The sequence below is a fragment of the Poeciliopsis prolifica genome, unplaced genomic scaffold (assembly GCF_027474105.1).
Source record: "Poeciliopsis prolifica strain line A6 unplaced genomic scaffold, Auburn_PproV2 SCAFFOLD008, whole genome shotgun sequence".
Lineage (NCBI taxonomy): Eukaryota > Metazoa > Chordata > Actinopteri > Cyprinodontiformes > Poeciliidae > Poeciliopsis > Poeciliopsis prolifica.
In genome coordinates, this window is record NW_026562383.1 from 14,714,145 (window position 1) to 14,735,094 (window position 20,950).

Genomic DNA, 20,950 nt, shown 5'->3' on the forward strand with positions numbered 1-20,950 from the left:
TCTTTTTCTACCCCTTTTTTTTTTACTCATGTCTAAAAGTTCTCGTTCAAATCGGTGCCAATGATTACCTTTACAGCTCAGGGGCTAGTAGATCAATTTTCTTTGTTAGTAGCTGCACCAGCATGCTCTCAACCTTGCCTCTGACAAAGAAGGGGTCACGAGCAGTTGTCTAACCAAGTGGTCATGGTTTGGTTTATTTGGAAATCAGAATGCTAATCAAATGATTGGAGGTGGGATGAAGCTAATATAGACAAATCTTATTCATAAGATACTTTAAAAGGTATTGAAGTTTGTGGAAATGTTCAATGGATATCAATACTTTTACACAGCAATAATTGTCCATGTAGGTGATAGGGGAGGGTTGTACTGTATCCCATCATGCTTTGTGTGAAGATCATTGAAATGCTCCAAAATATAGCTTCTGATTGATTAAGAATATAATCCAGACAAACACTCGAAATAACCTTGTGGTGTCTTTCATCACCCTGTCCCGCATCCTAAAAGTCCAAGTAAGGTTTATAGCCAGTCATTTCAGGCAGTTCTGTAGAGTTTGAAAATAAATAAATAAATGAAAATACCTAAAGAGTTGCAACTCCATTCTTGTTTATCTAACCTCTCATCATGACTATTTTAATTTCCTTGGCCCATTTCTGTTCATGGTCACTGTGTTCATTAACACATAGGCGTGACTTGAGGAAAAGAACCGAGAGAGCCACAAAATGATGCACTGTGTGAATCCAGTGACATGGTGATGAGTCACTGCAAATTCTTTTAGCTGCATATGACCCGTGCTGAGCAATGAAACACCTCAGTCTGCAGTAACTCAAGGACAGGGATAGCTGCTGCAAAACCAAACATGGACTGTTTGCAGATCATGCATTTTAGGAAGCACTACATAACCAGCTGGATACACTTACAATTATTATTATTATTATTATTATTATTATTGTTGTTATTTTATTTTATCTATTATTTTTTCAGAAAGAAGCGGTTGGTTGTCCATGTACTTGAAAGTCTTTGCAAATTTTAATCTGAAAAATTAAAAGGCCCTGCACCACCTAATCAATTATTTCTTTGCATATCCATACTTGGAGGCACAGTTTCTGTCTGAGTGTGCAATAAAGGTCATGGTAAAATAGTTTGCTTAAGCTTGCCTTTAACGTTTTGCTGCTTTTATTATTTAGTCTTCCATACTTATGTGTCAGTGAATGGACTAAAAGTGACAGTAAATGGGGGCATTCAGAGACCACTCAGCTTCAGTCAGGACAAGAGAGGCCCAGGGAGAGAAGAGGACAGAGATAAATGGCTCAAATGGAGAATCGACTACCCCAATCAAACACAAGAGATTGAATGAGCAAAGATTACCTGAGCTCAGCATAAAAAAAAACATCTCTATGTGATTGCTTCGACGTGAAGGCAGTGAACAGAAACACTGGCTGGAAAAATGTTTCTTTAAAAGATTACGCTAGCACATCATTAGGAGTTTTATTTATTAATAGAGGTGGTTGAGCATGAGTTCATAGCCCCGTAGAAACTGTCCAGACTTTAAGGTTTATTGTGGTGGTTTTTGCTTGCGTAAGCATTTTGAAAGTTGTATGAACTGAATAATCTGTTTCCATATTTTGGTATTCAGTTTATGGCTCTATGGTTGAAACTACCTGAGTTTGCAAGTGCACACAGTCAGTGTTGTGATTGAAAACAAAACAAACAAAAAAATTACCTTACCAAGGCAAATAGTGAAGTAGGAATGTAGAGTGTGGAAGATGGAGACAAGTTGACATCACAAAAACATCATCAAACTGTATGATGAAACATGGGAGAGTGTCAGATCTTATTTGAATGGTGCCCATGGCATGCAAATACAGTTGAAACAAGATATTTTTCTGTACGCAAAGACATAATCTTATTTTCCCCTCACTAGCTGACATGTCAGACTAAAACTTCTGTTTTAAGTCATTTTGGATTAGCAACATTTTTTCAGTTTTGACAAATGCTAGAATGAGAATTTTTTAAAGTCTTCGTTGTCTCCCTTCTCTTAGGTGATATTTAAAGCATTTATAACATTGTAATATGTTCTCATACAAAAAACTGAAAGACTATGACAGAAAGTTTTCCACTTCAAACATGTCGGTCTATTTAGAATGACTTATGCCTGAAATATTCACTTATGTAAGTTTAGTTTTTTTTCTGTTTCTGATCCTTTAAAGGTTAGAATACTAGCATGGTCTCCTTCTTTTCACTCATGAAACCTAAAAATAATAAAATGTTCACAAAATACTACAAAGTGTTTGATACATGAGGTTCTGAGATGGGGCAATAATTACAAAAAATGAGTCATCAATCAACCTTTTGCATTATCAGACTGTAGAGCATAAGAGCCTATCTCTGCTCTTGGGGGTACAGCCAATGAGCAGCATGATAAATAAATGGCGTGTGTCAACTAGCAATGCGTTTAAGTATTTCAGCTTCCAAAGCAGGATTTTCTTCCTATTTTAGATATGCACTATGACAAAAACAAACCATTTGCTATATAATTAGAAATAGTGTACTCAGACTCAAAGAAATTTGGAATGGAGTTGGATAATTTCAAGATAGACATTCATGTATCTTTAAGGGGGAAAAAACTGCAAACTATTCATAAGAAGTGAAAAATTTGTGCATGTAACAGCAGGAATGTTGACTTTTGAAATTGATTACTTTCAAATTGCCATGCATTGAACTCATTGATTTTCTTTCTCCTTTCCTCCTCGGCCTCCCCATCTTGGGCTTGCTGTGATGCACCTAAAACATATTCAAGGTAAGCCTCTCAGACACTCTCTGCAATGAAGCAATTCTTGAGAGCACTGACCATATTAAAGATGGATATTGTGAAATGCACTCAACAAAACTTTTATTGATGGAAAGTCAGAATTCAATAATGGACAACTGGAGTCTTTGAAGTCGAAACATATTGGGCTTTCTCAGTAGTTTCACCATCTGTTGATTTTATATATATATATATATATATATATATATATATATATATATATATATATATATATTATTACCTCAATTTCTTAATTGCACATCAAATTACTACTACTATATATATATATATATATATATATATATATATATATATATATATATATATATATATATATATATATATATGTGTGTGTGTGTGTGTGTGTGTGTGTGTGTGTGTGTGTGTGTGTGTGTGTGTGTGTGTGCAAGTAAATTTCTTCATCTGATTGTAACATTAAGGTTTAGCTCTTTGTTTACCAGAGCATTGTAGATTAAACCAGATGTACATCCAGTCAATCAATAATTCAAAGGAAGGACTCGGCATGTATTACTAAAATGTCGGCGTTTTATAGTCTCAAATGTGGCCAGCTAATTCTTCCATCCATAATTTACGTAATATGTTGGGTTGGCTCATCCTGCGTCCTAAAATATCCCTTTGTAGGACAAAACAAGCATAAAACCCGGTGTAGTTTACAAGCTGGTTTGTTCTGATAATATATTTAGAAGTCTGAGGCAGAATAGTGTCTGGGTCTTGCAGATTTCTTCTGGGCTCGGGGATTGCTCATAGAGGTAACCTCTAGAGAGAATCCCAGATGGGGATGCCATCCTTTTAGCTGGCCTACTTCCCTGCCACTCATCACACATAGCAATTTGTACAATGTTTCTGTGCCACTTCTTTTGCTAAGTCGACCGTGTAATTATTGTGTACATTGTGGCTTTGCTGCAGTAAAGGACTTTCGTCCCACTGTAGACCGTTCTCATACGATTTGGAAACCATGCTGTGAACACTTGTGGTGGACATGTATGCATGTAAGTTGCAAGTGAACAATTACAGATAGATGCTGCCAAGCAGAAGAGGCAAGATGACATGATGTACTAAAAAAAGTGGCTCACTGCAATGCTACTTCACTCTGGAAAACAGGAAGAAATGATTAAAACTATAATTCAGGGTGTGATGGGAACAGGGCGCCCACTGGGTTTTAAAAGCATGTGATCACAGACAGAGTCTTGTGGGCCCACTTGATAGCAGTAGTCATTCCAATTTAAAAGAAAACTCAGTGTGGTCAATGCTTCATTTTCCATCTCTATACAGCAGTATGTACTTCCCCTGTGAGTATACAGCAGTGTGGCTGTGTTTTTACATAAGAAAGAAGTAGCTCGCTCAGTGTGAGTTCTGTAATTTAAGCTGCTCTGCGCTCTGTTGTGGCAGCTGGTCTTGCTGCACGTGGGTGTTAATGCAAGTAAGTCACCAGCATTCATCTTGGAGTGTGTTATAATTCCATCTTCTTCTTATTTTCCAAATCGCATAGCTCTTGCTGTGCTAATCCCGAAATTGTGAGATTGCCAACATGTCACTCTAGTGCTTCCTTTTTTTTAACAGCCATGAGAAACTCCTCATTTTTAGACTTGTATGTTTTTCTGCTGTGAATAAACATTCCAACATGTTATGTAGTCATACTGGTTTGGGCTAGAACAAGTCAGAACAAAAATGTGCTCTAAATTACAGACTTTATGTGCAGTAATGTATAGATTTTAGCTGTGTTTGTGACACCACTTTTATACCACATTTGAAATTGAATCGGTAAAGCCAGCTCTGAGTTCAAAGCCAGTATGGTGGCCCTGTCTATTAAATGATGGAAAAGTTGCATAGATAAATACTTTATTTAAACTTTCATTCCCGTCTTTTTACTTTGACCAAAAAGATTTTTAATGTCAGCCTTGGAAAAAAAATTGTAATATTCAGTAGTCTTCCCCACGATAATCATCCTGTTGACAATTCTGTTTGAGTTCTTCCATCACATCTCTGAAAATTACCTCAATTTCTTAATTGCACATCAAATTACTACTGTAGTTTGATAGATCAAAGAAGACTGTGATTTTAGGTAATTTTTAAGCTTTTATAGCTTCAGCTTCTTTCTGTTGTTACCAGGTTCAAGGAGCTACACCTCAGCAACATCGGTTTTTGACGGGAGGCCTTTGTAATCCCCACGACTCCAGGCAGTTTTAGCTTCTTTCCTTTTTCAGACGTGTTCCTCTAACAACTAGAAAACCAAGGCATGTGACAAAAGAGCAAGGGCTCAGGAGGCACAGAAATCATTCATTGCTACCCCGTGGTGTGGTGTGTATCGTCTCTACTTGAAAGGGCTTATGTAAGATATGCAGCCTCACTTTAACAGGACAGTCATAAATCAGCCGACATGCTCACAACAACGCAGCAACTTTTCTCTAAGTTGTTCAGAGGGCTCTTCAGCTCTTCTAAAGGTTTGTTGCCGACTTCCCCCTCTGTTTTATTCTTTCCATTATGCAGTGTGGAAAGGATGAGAAATGGCTATGAGGGAGGTTTTATAAGACTGTTCATTTTGATAAATCATTGCTTTTCTGTTCCAAAGGCACTCTGAGCATGCAAATCTTTAATGACTGCAATTGGGTGAAAACCTTCTACTTTGTCAAGTCATCAATTCTCTTCACGTTTCTTCCCCGCGGTATAGTATATAGATCACATATAGCCCACTTTTTGTTCTATGCAGGAGTTGAGTTGATTTAATTTGAATATGCAAATGACACCTAGTTTCCCACTTGTTACATAACATACATCTCACAATAACAAACAATTACTTAAGGAAGCACACACTGTAACTACAGAACACCATGACCAAGGGGAGTAGCGGGCATACTCAAAAATTAATGAGTAGCATAGCTTATTGTCCCTACCTTAACTGTTTACACACACACACACACACACACACACACACACACACACACACACACACACACACACACACACACACACACACACACACACACACACACACACACACATATATATATATATATATAAAAAAAAAATATATATATAAATATATTTTTTTAATGATTTATTTTTTGCTGTTTTCACACTATTTGTCTGCATCATATCACATATTTTGGCATCATGTTCTAGTGAAGTCTTCCAAAATTTTGAGGAAAGTAGAATCTATCTCAACATTTTTCTCAACACTCTGTGCCTTCATTTATGAGCATAATTTACATTGCTGTTCCCCATCTGCTCTGTCGTGTTCATGTTCTTTCTCACACAAAGACACAGATTTACTGCTACTGAGAGTAAAATTTAAAGGTTCAGTTTCCACTTTTCACAGCAATTATTTAAAGTTGAGCTTAAAGAAAATCTGTTTTTAGCCTTTATTGTATATAAATGGTTATTTTGAAGGAGCAGTACAAGTACAAGGTTTTGGCTAGAGGCGTTCTTCTGCTGCTTTAGAAAAGGCTTGTCACGGTTACCGACACAGCAGTGTTGTCATTGCCTCTCTAAGTTGTCATATTGCGCTGTTTTTTTGTCAGCCATTCAGCATCATAGTCAGTCGTAAACGAGCTTCACACCTTCCTGAAGCACACAGACGGCATCTTCCGGTCTTCAGGGTTATGGCTGGCATTGACTGGAAGAGAGAATGAGACTGAGCCACCGGATGCGTAGTCAGGAACCAGTCATCATTCTCTTCTTAATCTGCCTGGTCACCCCCCCTGTTCACTGCCATCTGGAGAGGATGCCAGTGACTGGCCTTGTAGCAGAATTAGGCTCACGGGCTCAGAAAGCCAAGAAAAGCCTGGAGGAAAATGGCCTTTTTGCACTTCACGCCTGTCTGTCCTGCGTTCTTGCTCTGTGGTGCTGGCTGGCAGCCAGCAGTGCTGACGTAAGCTGGCCTGCCTCTCAACAAGACAACATCAAGCTCATCTGGCATCCAAACAATGCTCGTAAGAGTAAAACCCCTGAGTGTAAAGCAGTCTATTTACTCACAGAGGCATTGGTTTAATGTGTATTGCAACCATCCAACTCAAATTTCTGCGGCAAGCTGTTAAAATGTTCCCCTTTTTTGTCTTTTAACCCATTAACATTTCAGTGCAGTTCAGATTAAAAATGAAGGTAAAGGTATCTTGTTTTTTTTTTAAGCTCTATCCACTGGAGAGCACTGAAATGCAGAGAGCTGTCATTCTCCCTGTAATGAGACTGGTGGCTGCATAATGTTTTGCTGCAAAAATAAAGACTTCAGAGATTCACGAAGCACATGTGCATGTTGTGGGTTGTGAAAATAGTGCTGTTCTTGCTGTGCATAATGGAGCATGCATCAGATACTGTCAACTTTAACCCTCCAGTCATTTGATTCAGTAATGTGGGTTGGCTAATTGGTTATGTGAACAGAGAGGGAGAGAGAGAGAAGTAATTCTGACTCCATGGTTACTCAGGTTTTATGCTTAGCACAGCTATAGTAAGGGACATTTTGTCTGTCTCTCTGTAGTTTGCCAGTCAAGGCTCCACAGACCAACATTTGTTGGCGGTCTTGGTGTATTTTTTATTTATTTTTGTTCATATGTCTTCTCTATTTCATAACTACCTTCAATCAGCTTTAGTTTTTTGGTTTCACTTTCTTATCTCTTTAGCTCAATAGTCTGTGGGGAGATAAAGACAGTAAGTTAGAATAAGCAGCTTGTGAGAATTTGAGTGCATCCAGAAAAAAAAACTGGTCTTGAATACGAGTTATTAGAGGAGCACATTCTTGTTCAGTCACCGGTTGAACTGTGTTTGATCAAAATCAGTCCCTCTGAAATTAAATAGGTCATGATGAGGGTCGATTGATATATTATATGTTAGTAAAAGGAAACACAAAGAGTAATCAATGACGAGAACAAAGCTGAAACCCTGACTATCTGAAGATGAGCCGCCTCCTCTTCTCTTCCCCGCTGTGGGCGACTTTCAGTGCTGAAATTCAAGAAAGTTGCTTCTTCTTTTTGACAGTTGTCAACTTTGGCTTTGCTTTCGTCTTACTTCTTGTTTTGAGTAAACAGTAGTTTCTGAGTTGAAAAGCAAGGAGGTTTTACTAGAGGATTTATTTTAGCCTGGTAGCTTTTCTTACATCTGACAGTTTGGTGCATTACAGCCACCCTGTGGCAGCAAGGCTCTGACCAAAACAAAACAATATAGATTAACGTCATGTTTACTGTAGATGCATTCATCAATTGAGAAGATATTGGAATTGGACAGTTTTCCATTTTGGTGGAATAATGGTGGTGATAGTTTGTCCCTCAATCGGTGGGTTGCGTCTATAAGTAATCAACCAACATGTACTTTGATGCGCTGTCTGGTATTTATTAGTAGTCAGATAAAGGTTTGGGGTATATACCTATTTGATGTACTATATTTTTCTATTTCATTTAAAACTGCTGTTTTATAAAAGTGACAGCAGCACATGCAATTATTAGGTGTTACTGTCCTTAGTTTAAAAAGCAGAGTCAAAATTGCAATCAACCAGTCAGACCTTAAATAAAACATGCATCAGTGTTGTCCAGAATAATCTTTTTTGGTGAATTTCTGGGAACTACCATTCAAACAGAAGAAATCAAGTGCTCAGATAGTCATAAGGGACTTTAATACAGATAACTCAAGCCCAGTGGGGTTAACTTTTGCCAGACCGACATAAACATGGTGCCTAGACAGTAGACTTCATAAACAAAATCAACTCAAAATAAATGTGTTCCAGTACACAACCAGCTTCTTTTTAGCCATGGTAACTGTAGCTTATCTGTTTACCTATTTCTGCTTTTTTGGTTATCATGCTCTTTCAATCTAAAAATGAGGAAGTCTTAATGTTCATAGTATTATCTACTTTGACTCATTGCAATTTTTATTGCTATGAGTCAAAATTTATATTTTATGAATAATATAAAAGTTTTCATGAATGTTGTGTGAAAAATATCTATTAATAGAAGTAGCTAAGATGGCCAGTTATCTGGGATAAAACTCTGTTAACAGATTTCAGAAAACCAGATTTTCCTATGCAGTGTGGCTGCTCATGGCCCTTTATAGGCCTGTTTATAACAGAGGAATGCATTAGATTCTGTATGGAAGTATCTGGTATCTTACTTACTTTTTTTTATGATTCTATTTTGTAAAATTATTATTATAACTTTGCATTTCTTTATTGCTGTTTTCTAACTATAAAATAAATGCCGTTTTCATATTTGTGATCGAGGTTTTGAATTTCAATTTAGTCTATACATCAGAGGGCTACTCACCTTTTTATGGATTGGTGTGATGCAGAACCACAGAAATTGGAGCTGTTATTACAAAAATAAATGTTTTTCTAACCTGAGGGGTAAACAGGACCTGAATCCAGTAGGACTAGTTCAACAAAAAGCTGTTTTGCATTTGAATTAATTACCCAGAAACTTACTAAAGCCTTGGATGGGTAAATATGGCTGTCTTTCCATAAAGAGCATAACCCTCACATACAGGTTCAGCGGTTTTCCCCCAAAGTGTAGGATTACAGGCCTGGCATTCCTCCTTCGATTTTTGCAATATGTTCACTTATTGTTTGGTTTTGTAGTCATTTGTAAGAGAAGCAGCATAGAGCATATGGTTTGTCCTCCCATAATGTATTATTGGTCTCTTACTGTGAAAGCAAGGTTTTCTCTTCCACCTCCCTCCCACCTTCCCTCTCTCCTTCTTTTCTCTTGCACTCTGCAAGGGTGAACGTGGGCGGCTGTACAGAGCATGACAGCAGAGCTCTGTTGAATGCAGACTAGAAAACGAGGGATAAAGAAATGCAACACTGGAAACACTTATAATCTTGATAATGGCCCAAGTTTGTCTTTGGAGGACAAGGATTTGTTGTTGAGCTTAACAATGCACCACCATTTTGTGATGTCTGATTTTTTAATTGGAAGCTGAAATTATTCACTGATTCAGTTTTTTTTTTTTTTTGGTGCATTAATCTCCAGTTTGACACCATTAATGAGTCACTCTGTCAAAATGTATGTTTTGTCTGTGCTCCTGCCGGGGGATGTTTACATCCCATAATGCCTTTGTTTCTATCTTCGTCTTTACGTAAGCATCTTTCCTCTTTTTCCATTGTCTTCCCTCCTGCTGTGATATGTGCTGCGAAAGGCTCTGCAGCAGTGACACTGATGAGCACAGCATCAGTCTCCAGCTGTGCCTCTGTGCATGTGGCTGTGGTCGCATATTGTGGCTGTTTGTGCATGTGCTCCGCAGTGAGTTTGCTTGTGTGTGTCACGCCCCCCGCTTGACAGTGTAGTGGCGCTGATGAATGCATCTGCAGACAAACTGAGCTGAATGCAGCTTGTGATTCTCTCCAACAGAAAAATCAAAACAGATTTTTTTTTTTTTTTTCAATTTCTTAAACTGTGTTGTTTTTTTGATGGTGGGAGGAAATGGGGCTGATATCCTTGAATGGCTGCATAGCAATCAGTCTAGGTTTGGAGACAGAGTTGATTATCGGCTGAGAGGTGGACGTCAACAAAAATTTGTGTGTGCCAAGGAGATTATACCTGCTACCCTGTGTTATTTGTCTGCTTATTAGCAGGATTACTCAAATGTAATGAATGGATTTACATAAAATGTTTTGAAGTTGAGACACAGCTCAATATAGAGATGAAACTATTTCTGAAAGTCTCTGCAATGTTGTTTGTTGTCTGTCCTTTTCTTCCCTCGCTTATTTTTGAGCTCCTATACACAAAACTGACATGAAGAGCCACAACCAAGTAAAATCCCCCCTGCAGTGTTTCCTTACTATCCAATCCTCTAAGGTTGTCCTACAATGCATGACAAAAATAGTCTACAATGTGTAAGCTACTAAACTTTGCTGTGCAGTGGGAAGTACTAGTTTGGAAGTTATTTCAAAAGGTAACAGAAAGTATGTAAAAGATAAGGTCATAATTTTCTTTTTCTTTGTCTAACATTTGGGTTGAGCAAAATCAATACAATTGAATTAGCATTTATTTTATTGTTTTTTTTTCCAAAGACAATTATTCTAATGAGTAATCAAATATTCACTCCAACAATTTAAGGTAATTTAAAGATCTAATCTCTTTGAACTCAAATTTTGCATGAAGCACTACAAAATATTTTCTGTTTGTCAAATAACAGTATACCAGCCTGTAATTTAAAAAATGGCCATTGTGGTTTATGACATCAAATAGCTTTTATAAATAAGCCGAAGGTGTATTTTCATGTTTCTGTTGCTGCTGTGACCTCAGGTATAAATTCAAGTAACTTAAGTGTTGATCCGTTGTAAAAATAATTTTTCATCAGAGATGATTGTGACAGCAATCAAGACTTAATGGGGGGACTGTAGTTCTGTGGGTAGAGTAGTTTATTTGCAATTGAAAATTTGTGAGATAGATTCCAATTTCCTCATGGACCATACAATTACGCCTTTTTACCCATTGGGGCACAATGGCAAGACACTTTACCCCAAGTTGCCTACTAATTTGTGAGTGTGACTGGTTGTTTATGACTCTGGTGTAAAACACTTAGAGTGGTAACTATGACAAGAAAAGTGCTACATTAATTCTGTACAACTGCCATTTAATGAATAAAAAATAACACAATTAATGTCACATTAATGCACAGAGCTCATTAACTGTCCTGAACTGCCAATAAGACCAGCCTCCTTGACAGGTTCCAACAGGGCTAATGCAGTGTTACAAATCAAAATGACAAGCAAAACAAACCAGTGCTCCAGATGCTCCTGGCATCCAGATATCAGCCCGGTGTAGAAGTTCTGGGGATATATGTAGAGTTGTCAGTCTGTGTTTACTTACTAGCTTCTGCAAAGCAAAGGGTTCTAATCTACCAGTACAGAGGAGAGAGATGTGATACTTCACAGAGCCTTTTAATGTAGGGCATTCAGAGATGATTGTATGTTGACTGTGATTGTTTGAAGAATTGAGAGGGGGAATAGAACCAAACAATATTTTCACCAAGACGGTTCAAAAGCATCAAAAATGTAGCTAAAAATAGTTGAAGAAGTGAAAAACACACAAAAACTCTTACTTGTTTTTAATTCAAAAAATACTTTCTAAAATGATTTCTATCCTGTAATGGCGAATCAAAGCAAGATTTCTGAATCAGAATATCACATCTCTCTGCTGTTCTGCAAGCACCTTGTCCTATGCTATTTGCTTCATACACAGGGTCTGGGCTCTTGGCTATTGAGAAACGATTGCGTCGTGGAGGCGTGGACTGTATTGAGATTTTAAATTTTACCTAATCGGTAATATTTGCGTGTGACGTATGCAATCTGCCAGTTACACACTATCAAGCTTACCAGAAGTCGCATGCGCTGTAAACAATTATCCTCCACTGTAAAGAGAGAAGTACTACTCTGAAACAGTGCAGAAAATCAATGTCATCTTTCACAACTTCTTCTGCTCGTTGATAGACCTGGTAGAAAATCTACTGGAGGGAATCAAAGTGAAGGAGAGAAAGCCCAGAATGTGCTGTAAGCATTTTTCTTAGCAGAATTGCACAAGAGGCATTTGCCAGGTTCCTGTTCTGCAGATTTGTATAGTAACTCTAACCTATCAAGCTATTAACTTGTTAATTCATCAGGTTAACAGCTCAGCTAGCTGACTTGGAGTCTGTAGTTCACCAAACAAATATAACTTCACAACAGCATTGAAGTCCTGCAGTTTATGGTCTTTCTGTCAACAGTCTAAAAGCAAAATTGGTTCATACATTTGTAAGGTCAGCAAGGAGACTTGCATGTTTTAAAGATAATTTTAATTTGATTTCATCACCCTGTGATATCGTCTGTCCGGCCCAAATTTAAAAGATATGTGGATCTGCTATGTACTCTAATACCGATGTAATGTAATCAGACATGGGGTAAACTAATAGTTTTAATGATGTAAACTGTCTGGAATCAAGCATCAGACTATTTTGCAGAATATGTGTATTTCTACATTCACTTCCATTGCATTATGGCATTTCTTAGCTATCATCTTGAGTAAAAATATGTTTGTGACTTATTTACATAACTTTAAGCTATACGAATCGGATGGCAGAAAATTTTAGTGGTTTTTATATCGGTTATCATCCCCTGCTTACCTCGCACTGAAGACACTTTTTCTGAACTGCCTCAGGTGACTTGTTTGCAGTCCTGGGTCAAAGATGAGATGATGTCACATATTAGCATAATACCTTAGCTGTGGATTAGTTTGGTCTTTTTTTGACAAGGAGATTTACCATCCAGCTACAAATCTTCCCTATATATCCCATCCTCTGCTTCCTCCACAACAAAATGACATTTACTGTTACATTTTTCCCTTAATAGCATGAGAAATTTTGCTGATATTTGTATTTCTTTCTTACAAGTGATTTCCATCATGACTTCAGCTTCCATTTGATCACTTTGATGGAAATAGGACAAAGGAATCTGAGTACAAATTATGCTCATGTATCTCTGCTATGTGAAGCTTTTTTTTTTAAATCTTTTTATTTCTGATTATGGCCTACTTTGCAAAGACTACTTGCAGTGTTAAGTTTTCTCTCTCTCTCTTTGTTTTCTGTCATGCTACAAAGCTAATATTAAATGTCTGCTCTGTGAGGTTAAAATGACTTTAGCTCCAGGTTTGATCATTGAAAGATATGGACACGTGTGGAAAAATAAATCATGAATGAATGTATGAATGAGGGATTGACTTTTGATAGGAGGAAGAAAAATGCAAAACAGAAATTGTCTTGACACTTAAACAGTGAGGGCCTGGAGGTTGCCTAGGAAACTGGTTGCCTTTGCAGTGGATGGGCAAGTGGGCGTGGAGTCAACAGGGGTTTGTGGGCCGGTGAGAGCGGAGGCAGGCGATTGGTACACAGCGCCTACTGCAAGGGGGCTTGATGCTGATGATCTGACAGTGGCACTGACCCTGCTGGAGAGGGAGGAGGGGGGTCATGACTGTGCTTCATGTTGGAAGTCCGTGCAGCCTTTGTTTATGTTGTATCCCTCAGCTGGAAGTGACAACGGAGTGTGAAAACATCCCACTCCGAGAACATCCTCCTCAGCTGCTGTGTATTTTTAGATCATTGTTGCATGTGCCAGCCCTGGTGAAAAGCAGTAGTGACAAATTTTGAACACAAAAAGTACCAAACTGTTAAGGTCTTGTTGAATATTTCGATAGAGATTTTCTGATCAAAGATTATCTTGCCACTTTCTAATCACATGTTAGAAGATAATTTTAAAACTAATACATAACATGTAATTTGAGAAGGAAAGGATTGAATTTCTGTCTTAGTGACATCCTTTTAAGAAACAACTGGTTGATTCTCTAACTCAGTTTCTGAACATAGTTACTAGTCTTTGTTATTCAGAAGAAACCTCCTCACTGAAGAGTGTGACCTGATAGTACTTATCAGGTCGCATTCTTCAGGTTTGTCTTGGAAGTCAGAACTTGGATATGAGAATAACATCACATCTAAGTTAAGTTAATGTTACCTTATTTATGCACCACTGGCTTAATACTATTTTTTAAAGTCAGAAGTGCTAATCAATAGTTTGTAACAATATCTAATTTGTTTTTTATGTGCAGCAACCATATATGACACTGAATCATTTTTGTTACTTGAACTTACATTCACCATAAAGAGAGTGCACAGTTTTATTGTGTTTTGTTCACTAATCCAACTGGAAGCGAAGAAAACACACTGTCTCTGTGTTTGATTTAATATATTTTTGATGGCATGTGTGCAGTTGTTTCAGATATGACAGCATATTTGTGTTCAGAAATTTGCAATATCCTGAAACATAATGACACTAAGAACAGAAATAATTTATATCATGTTTATCAGTTTATGTTTGTGGTTTCCTGTTATGTAAGCTCAAGAAGAATGGAAACGGTCACTATGGGAGAAATTACACCAAATAAATCAGTGGTATTTTATTTATTATGTAAAGATTGACTTCGCTGTAGGAGTGAATCATTTATTTGTGAAATGTTTTCTGCTAAAGCTCAAAATGCTTTAACATTAACTCTGAGTGTGTGCTTGTATAAGCTTGCAAACACAGTTGTCATTACATTTCTTCTGTTCACACGTTCTCTGTCACACGGTGAGAAGTGCTAAGAGGAAAGAATCATGCTGACTTGTAAAAAGGCGACCTCTAATTAAAGGTCAAGGATCTTGTGGTTTTCACATTAATATGGACTGTAACTGCGAAGAAGCACTGCCCCAATAATTTCACTATTTGTTTGAAGGTTGTGCTGCAAAATAACACCTGAGGGACTAAACAAGAAAAAAATGGTTATAATTTACATAGACACATCTCAAAAAATAAGAATATTGTCAAATTTTGTTTAAGTAATTTTATAAGTGGAACACTTACAATGAATTATTATGCATACAGTGAAATATTTCTTTTAGTTTTGATGGATATGGCATACATAAAATAACTCAGATAATTACTACACCAATTTAAAAAGCCTTTTTAATCTATTTGTGTCATTATGCCCTATGTCCTAAAAACACCACCTTAATTACCAAGTTAAATACAGGTAATTAAGGTGGTTAAATACAAAAAGTCATTGCTAAAGGAGCTGGTTATTCATATCCAAGCATGTTTATAGAAAGTTGAGGGGAAGGAAAAAGTGTGGTGGGAAAGTATGCATCAGTGACAGGAATAATAGCAGCCTTGAGAGGATTTTCCACCAAAATTTATTGAAGAATTTGGGAGACCATCACAAAGACTGAAGCTTGAGTCGGCATGTTGAGATTCACGATGCACTGGCAATCCTACACAGGGGTTACAATGTAACATTCCTCCTGTCAAACCACTCAGATTAAAATAAAGTTTGGATTTTATTTGAAGTCATCTTCTGGTATTGGTATATTGGGTTATCAGAAGTTCACAGTCAGTGCAACCAACGACCAGAAAATTTATGAGCACATTCTGCTGACAAGCTTTCTGGAAATGCTGATTTAATTTTCTGTCAGAACTTGGCACCTGCTCACCCTGCCAACGGTACCGAAAGTTTGTCCACTGACAACTGTGTTATTGTGCTTGATTTGGCTGCCATCTTGCCTGACCTGAACCCCAAAGAGAATCTATGTGGTACTATCAAAATGAAGATAAAAGACAGCAGACCCAACAATGCAGATGACTTAAATTCAGCTATGCTTACATTACTCCTCAGCAGTGTGGCTGTGCCATAGGCTGATCACCTCCATCTATGGCATATTAATGCAGTAATTTTGAGTTTTTATTTGCTGTAACCCATAATAATAAAAATGACAAGAAATAGAGATTTGGAGTATTTCACTATGTTTAATGAATCTGTATCATATACATTTTTATTTTAGGAAAATACGTGAAAATTATATATCATTTTTTTATGTTCCTTTACATATATCATTTTAGTGTATAGATAAAACCCCTGATAAGGATCTGCTGAGCTTCATCTTCTGGTAATATACTGAGCAACCAAGGATGTCTGCTGCCATCTCACCTCAATCATTTTGCTGCCCAGCTCACATTTGCAAGGAGAAGCTAATTATTCCCATAAATTTCCAGCTTCTCTGCTGCAGTTTCCTTCCTCAGGCAGTCACCTCAGCCATTTTGTTCCTACTTTGAGTGAGAGGCCGATCAACAGTATGAGATTCCTCTGAGGATGCCTGAGTGCGTGGGCCACTACCCCACTGATGAGCTCCTTATGTAATATCTGTCTTCCAGCCTCTTGGCGTGCAAAGATGATTGTCCACACTGAGCACGACCTGGCAAGCTGTCCTTATGTGTGGACACACTGGATCTCAGTGTGCTGCTGGTGATTGAAAACCTTGCACTGAAAACACATTGATACATGTTATTGATTGATTAAAAATGTTCTTTATATGTAATGGTCGTACAGGAAGTCCATTCCTCTTATGTTTTTAGCAGCTATGAGTTGTACACATGCTTTTTAATTTTATGCGGCAACAGCGACCCCCTGTGGCTGACCTTGGCCACCACATATGCACGCCAACATAATGTATCTGCTCTACTTTCCCTGAGGCTCGGTTTATGCATTTCAACTGATTGAAACAAAGCAGATGTATCCCATGAAAGGAGCACCGATGCGTGCCCGAACAGAAGGTGTGTGTTCTGTTCTGTTGTCCCCTTTGCATATATTTTTGTGCTTCTTACCTCAGAATTGAAGTTTTGTCATTCTTTACCTCCACTTTTTTCCCGTTGAGTGAGGAGCCACAATGAAATCGATCATTCCCTACACCAGAGCCCTGGATATTCTCTCTGTGGTTGTTTTATTTCAGTCACGTTCCTTGGCAATCAGTCAGAAATTTTTGCTTTCAGTGACTCTTGTGTGTCTCAGAAGGGATTGGGTGCACAAAACACTAAGGCAAATGTAAATAAAACCAATTGTTTACAACCAGCATTGATATGGCTGTTTGAAGTGTTGGTAAGGGATAAATCAGCATTAAGATGCTCAGTCACATTGCCTGAGAGTGAGTTTGCCTTTCGCCTTGTGAAAACAGTTATAGATGGATCTGTTGCTGCATGAGTCACTGCTGGACTATCAGGAGAAATGGAGACCCCAACACGATTACAGCAGACCGAGCAGCTATTTACACGTGGAGAGGAAAATTAGCAGCTCTTTCTCCCACATATCTTTTATTTTGCAGGCCGTGGAACTCATCGGAATAGTTAATTCAAGGTCAGCGCCCTGCAGGATCCCATAGCTAGTGTAAATTATGCATCCTCGGCGGTGTTTGTTTCATACCAAATGTGCATGTGTCATGGCTTTTTTTTTTTTTTTTTTTTTTTTCAAAGCAAAGTCTACTTAACACAGAGAAAGTGAAAGCCAGTAAAAAGATGGCAGATTCCTAAGGAGAGCTTGTTATCTGTCAAGTGTTTCACCGACTGACGTGTATTTACTCCATCAGGATGTAGCAGGATGATCCTCTTCCTGTTGGGAAATTAGCATAATGCTGGTGCGTGCCCCAAAATCTCTACTTGGTGGATTCTTAAAAATTTTACTTGGTGGATTCATATTATAGCCATAATATGGTTGTATTTTCTTCTAATTCCTTTACATTTTTGTATTGTAACAGAATTTCTTTATTGGCTTTTATTTGAACAATTTCCAATTAAACTCTGTCACTGCTGCTTTTTCAGTGCCTCAGAAAAGTATGCACACGTTTTTAGGAACAAATACAAATTTTATGTGATAAACGCAAAGCTGTGCATTTCTGTGAAGCCTATAGAAAATTATGCGGTTTTTTACTGAAAGGCACTCTGTGCATTAGAGCTGCATGAGAAGTGATCTAATTGGGATTTTATTGGTAAATAACAATAACGGTTTAGATAGATGCCGTTTCCACCATTGTTTCCATCTCATTTGTCGTTATGATGCTTCTCTCTATGATGCACTCTACTCATTGCCATAATATGCACAGATAGGACAATATACTCCAGTGAGACTCCATCCAACGTTGAATTTCTGACTTGATCCAGCCAAGACTGCATTTCAAATATTCCTTTTCAATGTTAATATTTCACATGTCCCTTCTATCACATTAAAATTAACAGAATTTAGATCTTCCCCAGTCACCTCTCCAATTATTTGGGATTTAATTATAGCATAAATTGGCTTAAATTACAATTTTTCTCCTGAATAAAGATGAAGTTTGTGATCTTGACAGCTCTTACATTTTCACCTATTATTTGACTGACAATAAATGTTTACGGTAATTAAAAATACACTTTGATTGTTTTACCCATTTTTAGGGAATTAAACAGCTTGTGGTGAAACTTGGCTGGTTAGGTATGCTATTTTTCTGACTGCATAGAAGGGCAGTATTTGTTAGTTATGTAACCTTTTGAAAGCCCCTTTCACTTGGCTGCTGCTTATAATAATTTCATTAGAGCTGATTAAATTTTGATCATGTTTTCTCTCCGGTTTCATAATTTCCTCGACTGTCCCAAATTCCATTCTTTGTAGTTTTTGGTGTAATGTGCAGTTATAGCAGTAATCTGGCATTGGTTACTTAGAATAAAGATGTGAATAGTATGGTGGGCAATTGTATTTAGAACCCCTGAGTCAGTACTTTGTCGAATAGCTATTGGCTATAATTACTGCTTCAAACCTTTTGGAGTATTTGAACATCTTGAGTCTAACAGTTTTGCCAGTTATTTCAGAACATTAATTTCCTAGTCTTGGCATGTAATTTTCACCTGGATTTAGGTCTGAAGTTTGACTGGGCCACTTCAACACCTAAATATTGTTTAATGTTAGCCATTCCACTCTGGCTGTACACCCACCACAACCTTGAAGTCACTTGCTTCCCCACACAAATTTACTTACACTATTTTCATTTCCATCATCAACTTTAACTTACCAACTTCTCTGTTCCTACTGAAGAAAATCATCATAGTGCTGCTATTATGTCAGGCAGTGTGTGCAGTGTTTCTCCACAAGATGGTGTGTTGAGAGTGGTGTGCTGTGTCAGTTTTCCCGACACATGTGGAAAATTGGCCAAAGGTTTAATTTCTATCTCGTCTAACCGCTGGCCTTTCTTCCACAAGTCGTCTGTGTCTGCTAAATGGCTTGCAGTGAATTATAAACAGCTTCTGTGGACTTTTTTTTAATACTCTGAAAACTCTTCCATAATGGCCAGATTTGTTGTGTGCGTGACCAGCAGTTCTTTCAACAATGGCCTTCTTCTTGCCACTTTTCTTTAAAGGAATTATTTGTGCCTGAGAGCTGTGACTGGTCAGATGTACACTGGCAGGTTTTAGCTGAACCTAAGTGTTCATATCTACTGTGATTCAGGCTCCACCAAAATGGAAGTACATTTTTGGATCTTGTGCTACACTTATTTGTGCAGCAACAATGAATGTCCTTCTTCCAATTTTAGTTGATAGACTGAACAGTACTATAAGATTTTTTTCTGTTGCAAATTTTTAAAATCACATTTTTATCACTTATTCACATAAGATTTTGTAAGATATTGCAAACTGACGTTTATTTCCACCCCTCATGGCCAAAAATCACTGTTAGCGGTTGCATGCTTAATGTGAACGGTTGAAAGGTCATAAACAAGATGTATAAAATGCTTAAGAAACGGGTCACAACTACAGAAAAACAACTGTGCATAACTAGAGAAGCTGATGATAGGGAAGATAGGGAATATAAAACAGTGCGCTGTGGGTTGTGCTGTTTTTCAGACAAACCTGATCCTGTGGTTGACCGTGACCCTGTTGGCCAGACGGCCATGCATCCAGACTTTATCCAGACAAATGATGCATCTTTCAGAAACAAGCAGCAGACCAGACATGCCGTTACCTTTGATCCCAAACATTGACCTTGACTTTTTTAAATTCAGAGTTTTACTAACTGTGGGAGGCATGGAATCCAGGCTAGTTCTTTTTATGCCATATGGCATCTTTCCACACGAAACAGTGAAATGCTGAAACACCTTTCAGCAGGTTTCTACCTCCACAGGATGCACACACCTGTCTCCTCCTACCAGGCACCCAAAAATAGTGCACTGCAGCAGCGTGCTTCTCACTGGGGTGCGCAGCCATGTGACCTCAGAAACAATAGTACCTGTGGAGATGCCTGAGTACCGTAAAAATAGTATTGCCGTCATCTTCACCCGCAGACCAGGATGTGTCGGGGGGACTTTCCCTGAATTTCATTAATCTCTGTGTGTCTGCAGTATTTTATCTTGCAAGATTACATAGCTGAGAATCACATTAATGGGCTATATCTGAAGAATAGGTGTGGGTGCGGATGAGGTGGATACATTGCAGCAGCTTTGAAGGGGGCCGCTGTTTGTTTTAGTCTAGTTAAAGAACAGGCCTCCTTTCTTCTAGAGAGGCTGCTGATGCAGTGTTCAGCAAGCAGTATGGGGAGGCAGAGGACCATGTGGGTGGGTGGAACCGAGATGGGGAGAGGAGATGCAGAAGGACAAAGGAGGAGGAGGAAGAACCAGAGGGAGGATCACATTATTATGTGGTTTCTGTGGCTACAGGTTAGATTCCACTCACCCAAAATGAAATTCTCAGCTCATTGGGCTGCTTCTGTCGTTTTGGGAAACACAAAAGGAAAGGGGATGGACAACCTTAGTGGTCTGGAACAAAAGCAGAGCTTGGGAGTGCAGCAGATT

General features: G+C 38.1%; 1 protein-coding gene across 3 annotated transcripts in view; it reads left to right on the forward strand.

The window, feature by feature from the left end:
- agap3 (ArfGAP with GTPase domain, ankyrin repeat and PH domain 3) overlaps positions 1-20,950 on the forward strand; it is a 139,749-nt gene that overhangs the window by 22,624 nt on the left and 96,175 nt on the right. The window contains exons 1-2 of one of the 3 annotated variants that reach the window (XM_055033865.1): positions 5,151-5,268; positions 5,397-5,489. The exons of 1 other annotated variant lie outside the window; for it this stretch is intronic. In XM_055033865.1, the coding sequence (XP_054889840.1) occupies positions 5,205-5,268; positions 5,397-5,489 (157 nt within the window). In that variant the 5' untranslated portion in view covers positions 5,151-5,204. Of the gene's footprint in view, positions 1-2,708; positions 2,798-5,150; positions 5,269-5,396; positions 5,490-20,950 lie in introns of those variants that run through there. One more of the 3 variants, XM_055033867.1, reaches the window with a different exon arrangement.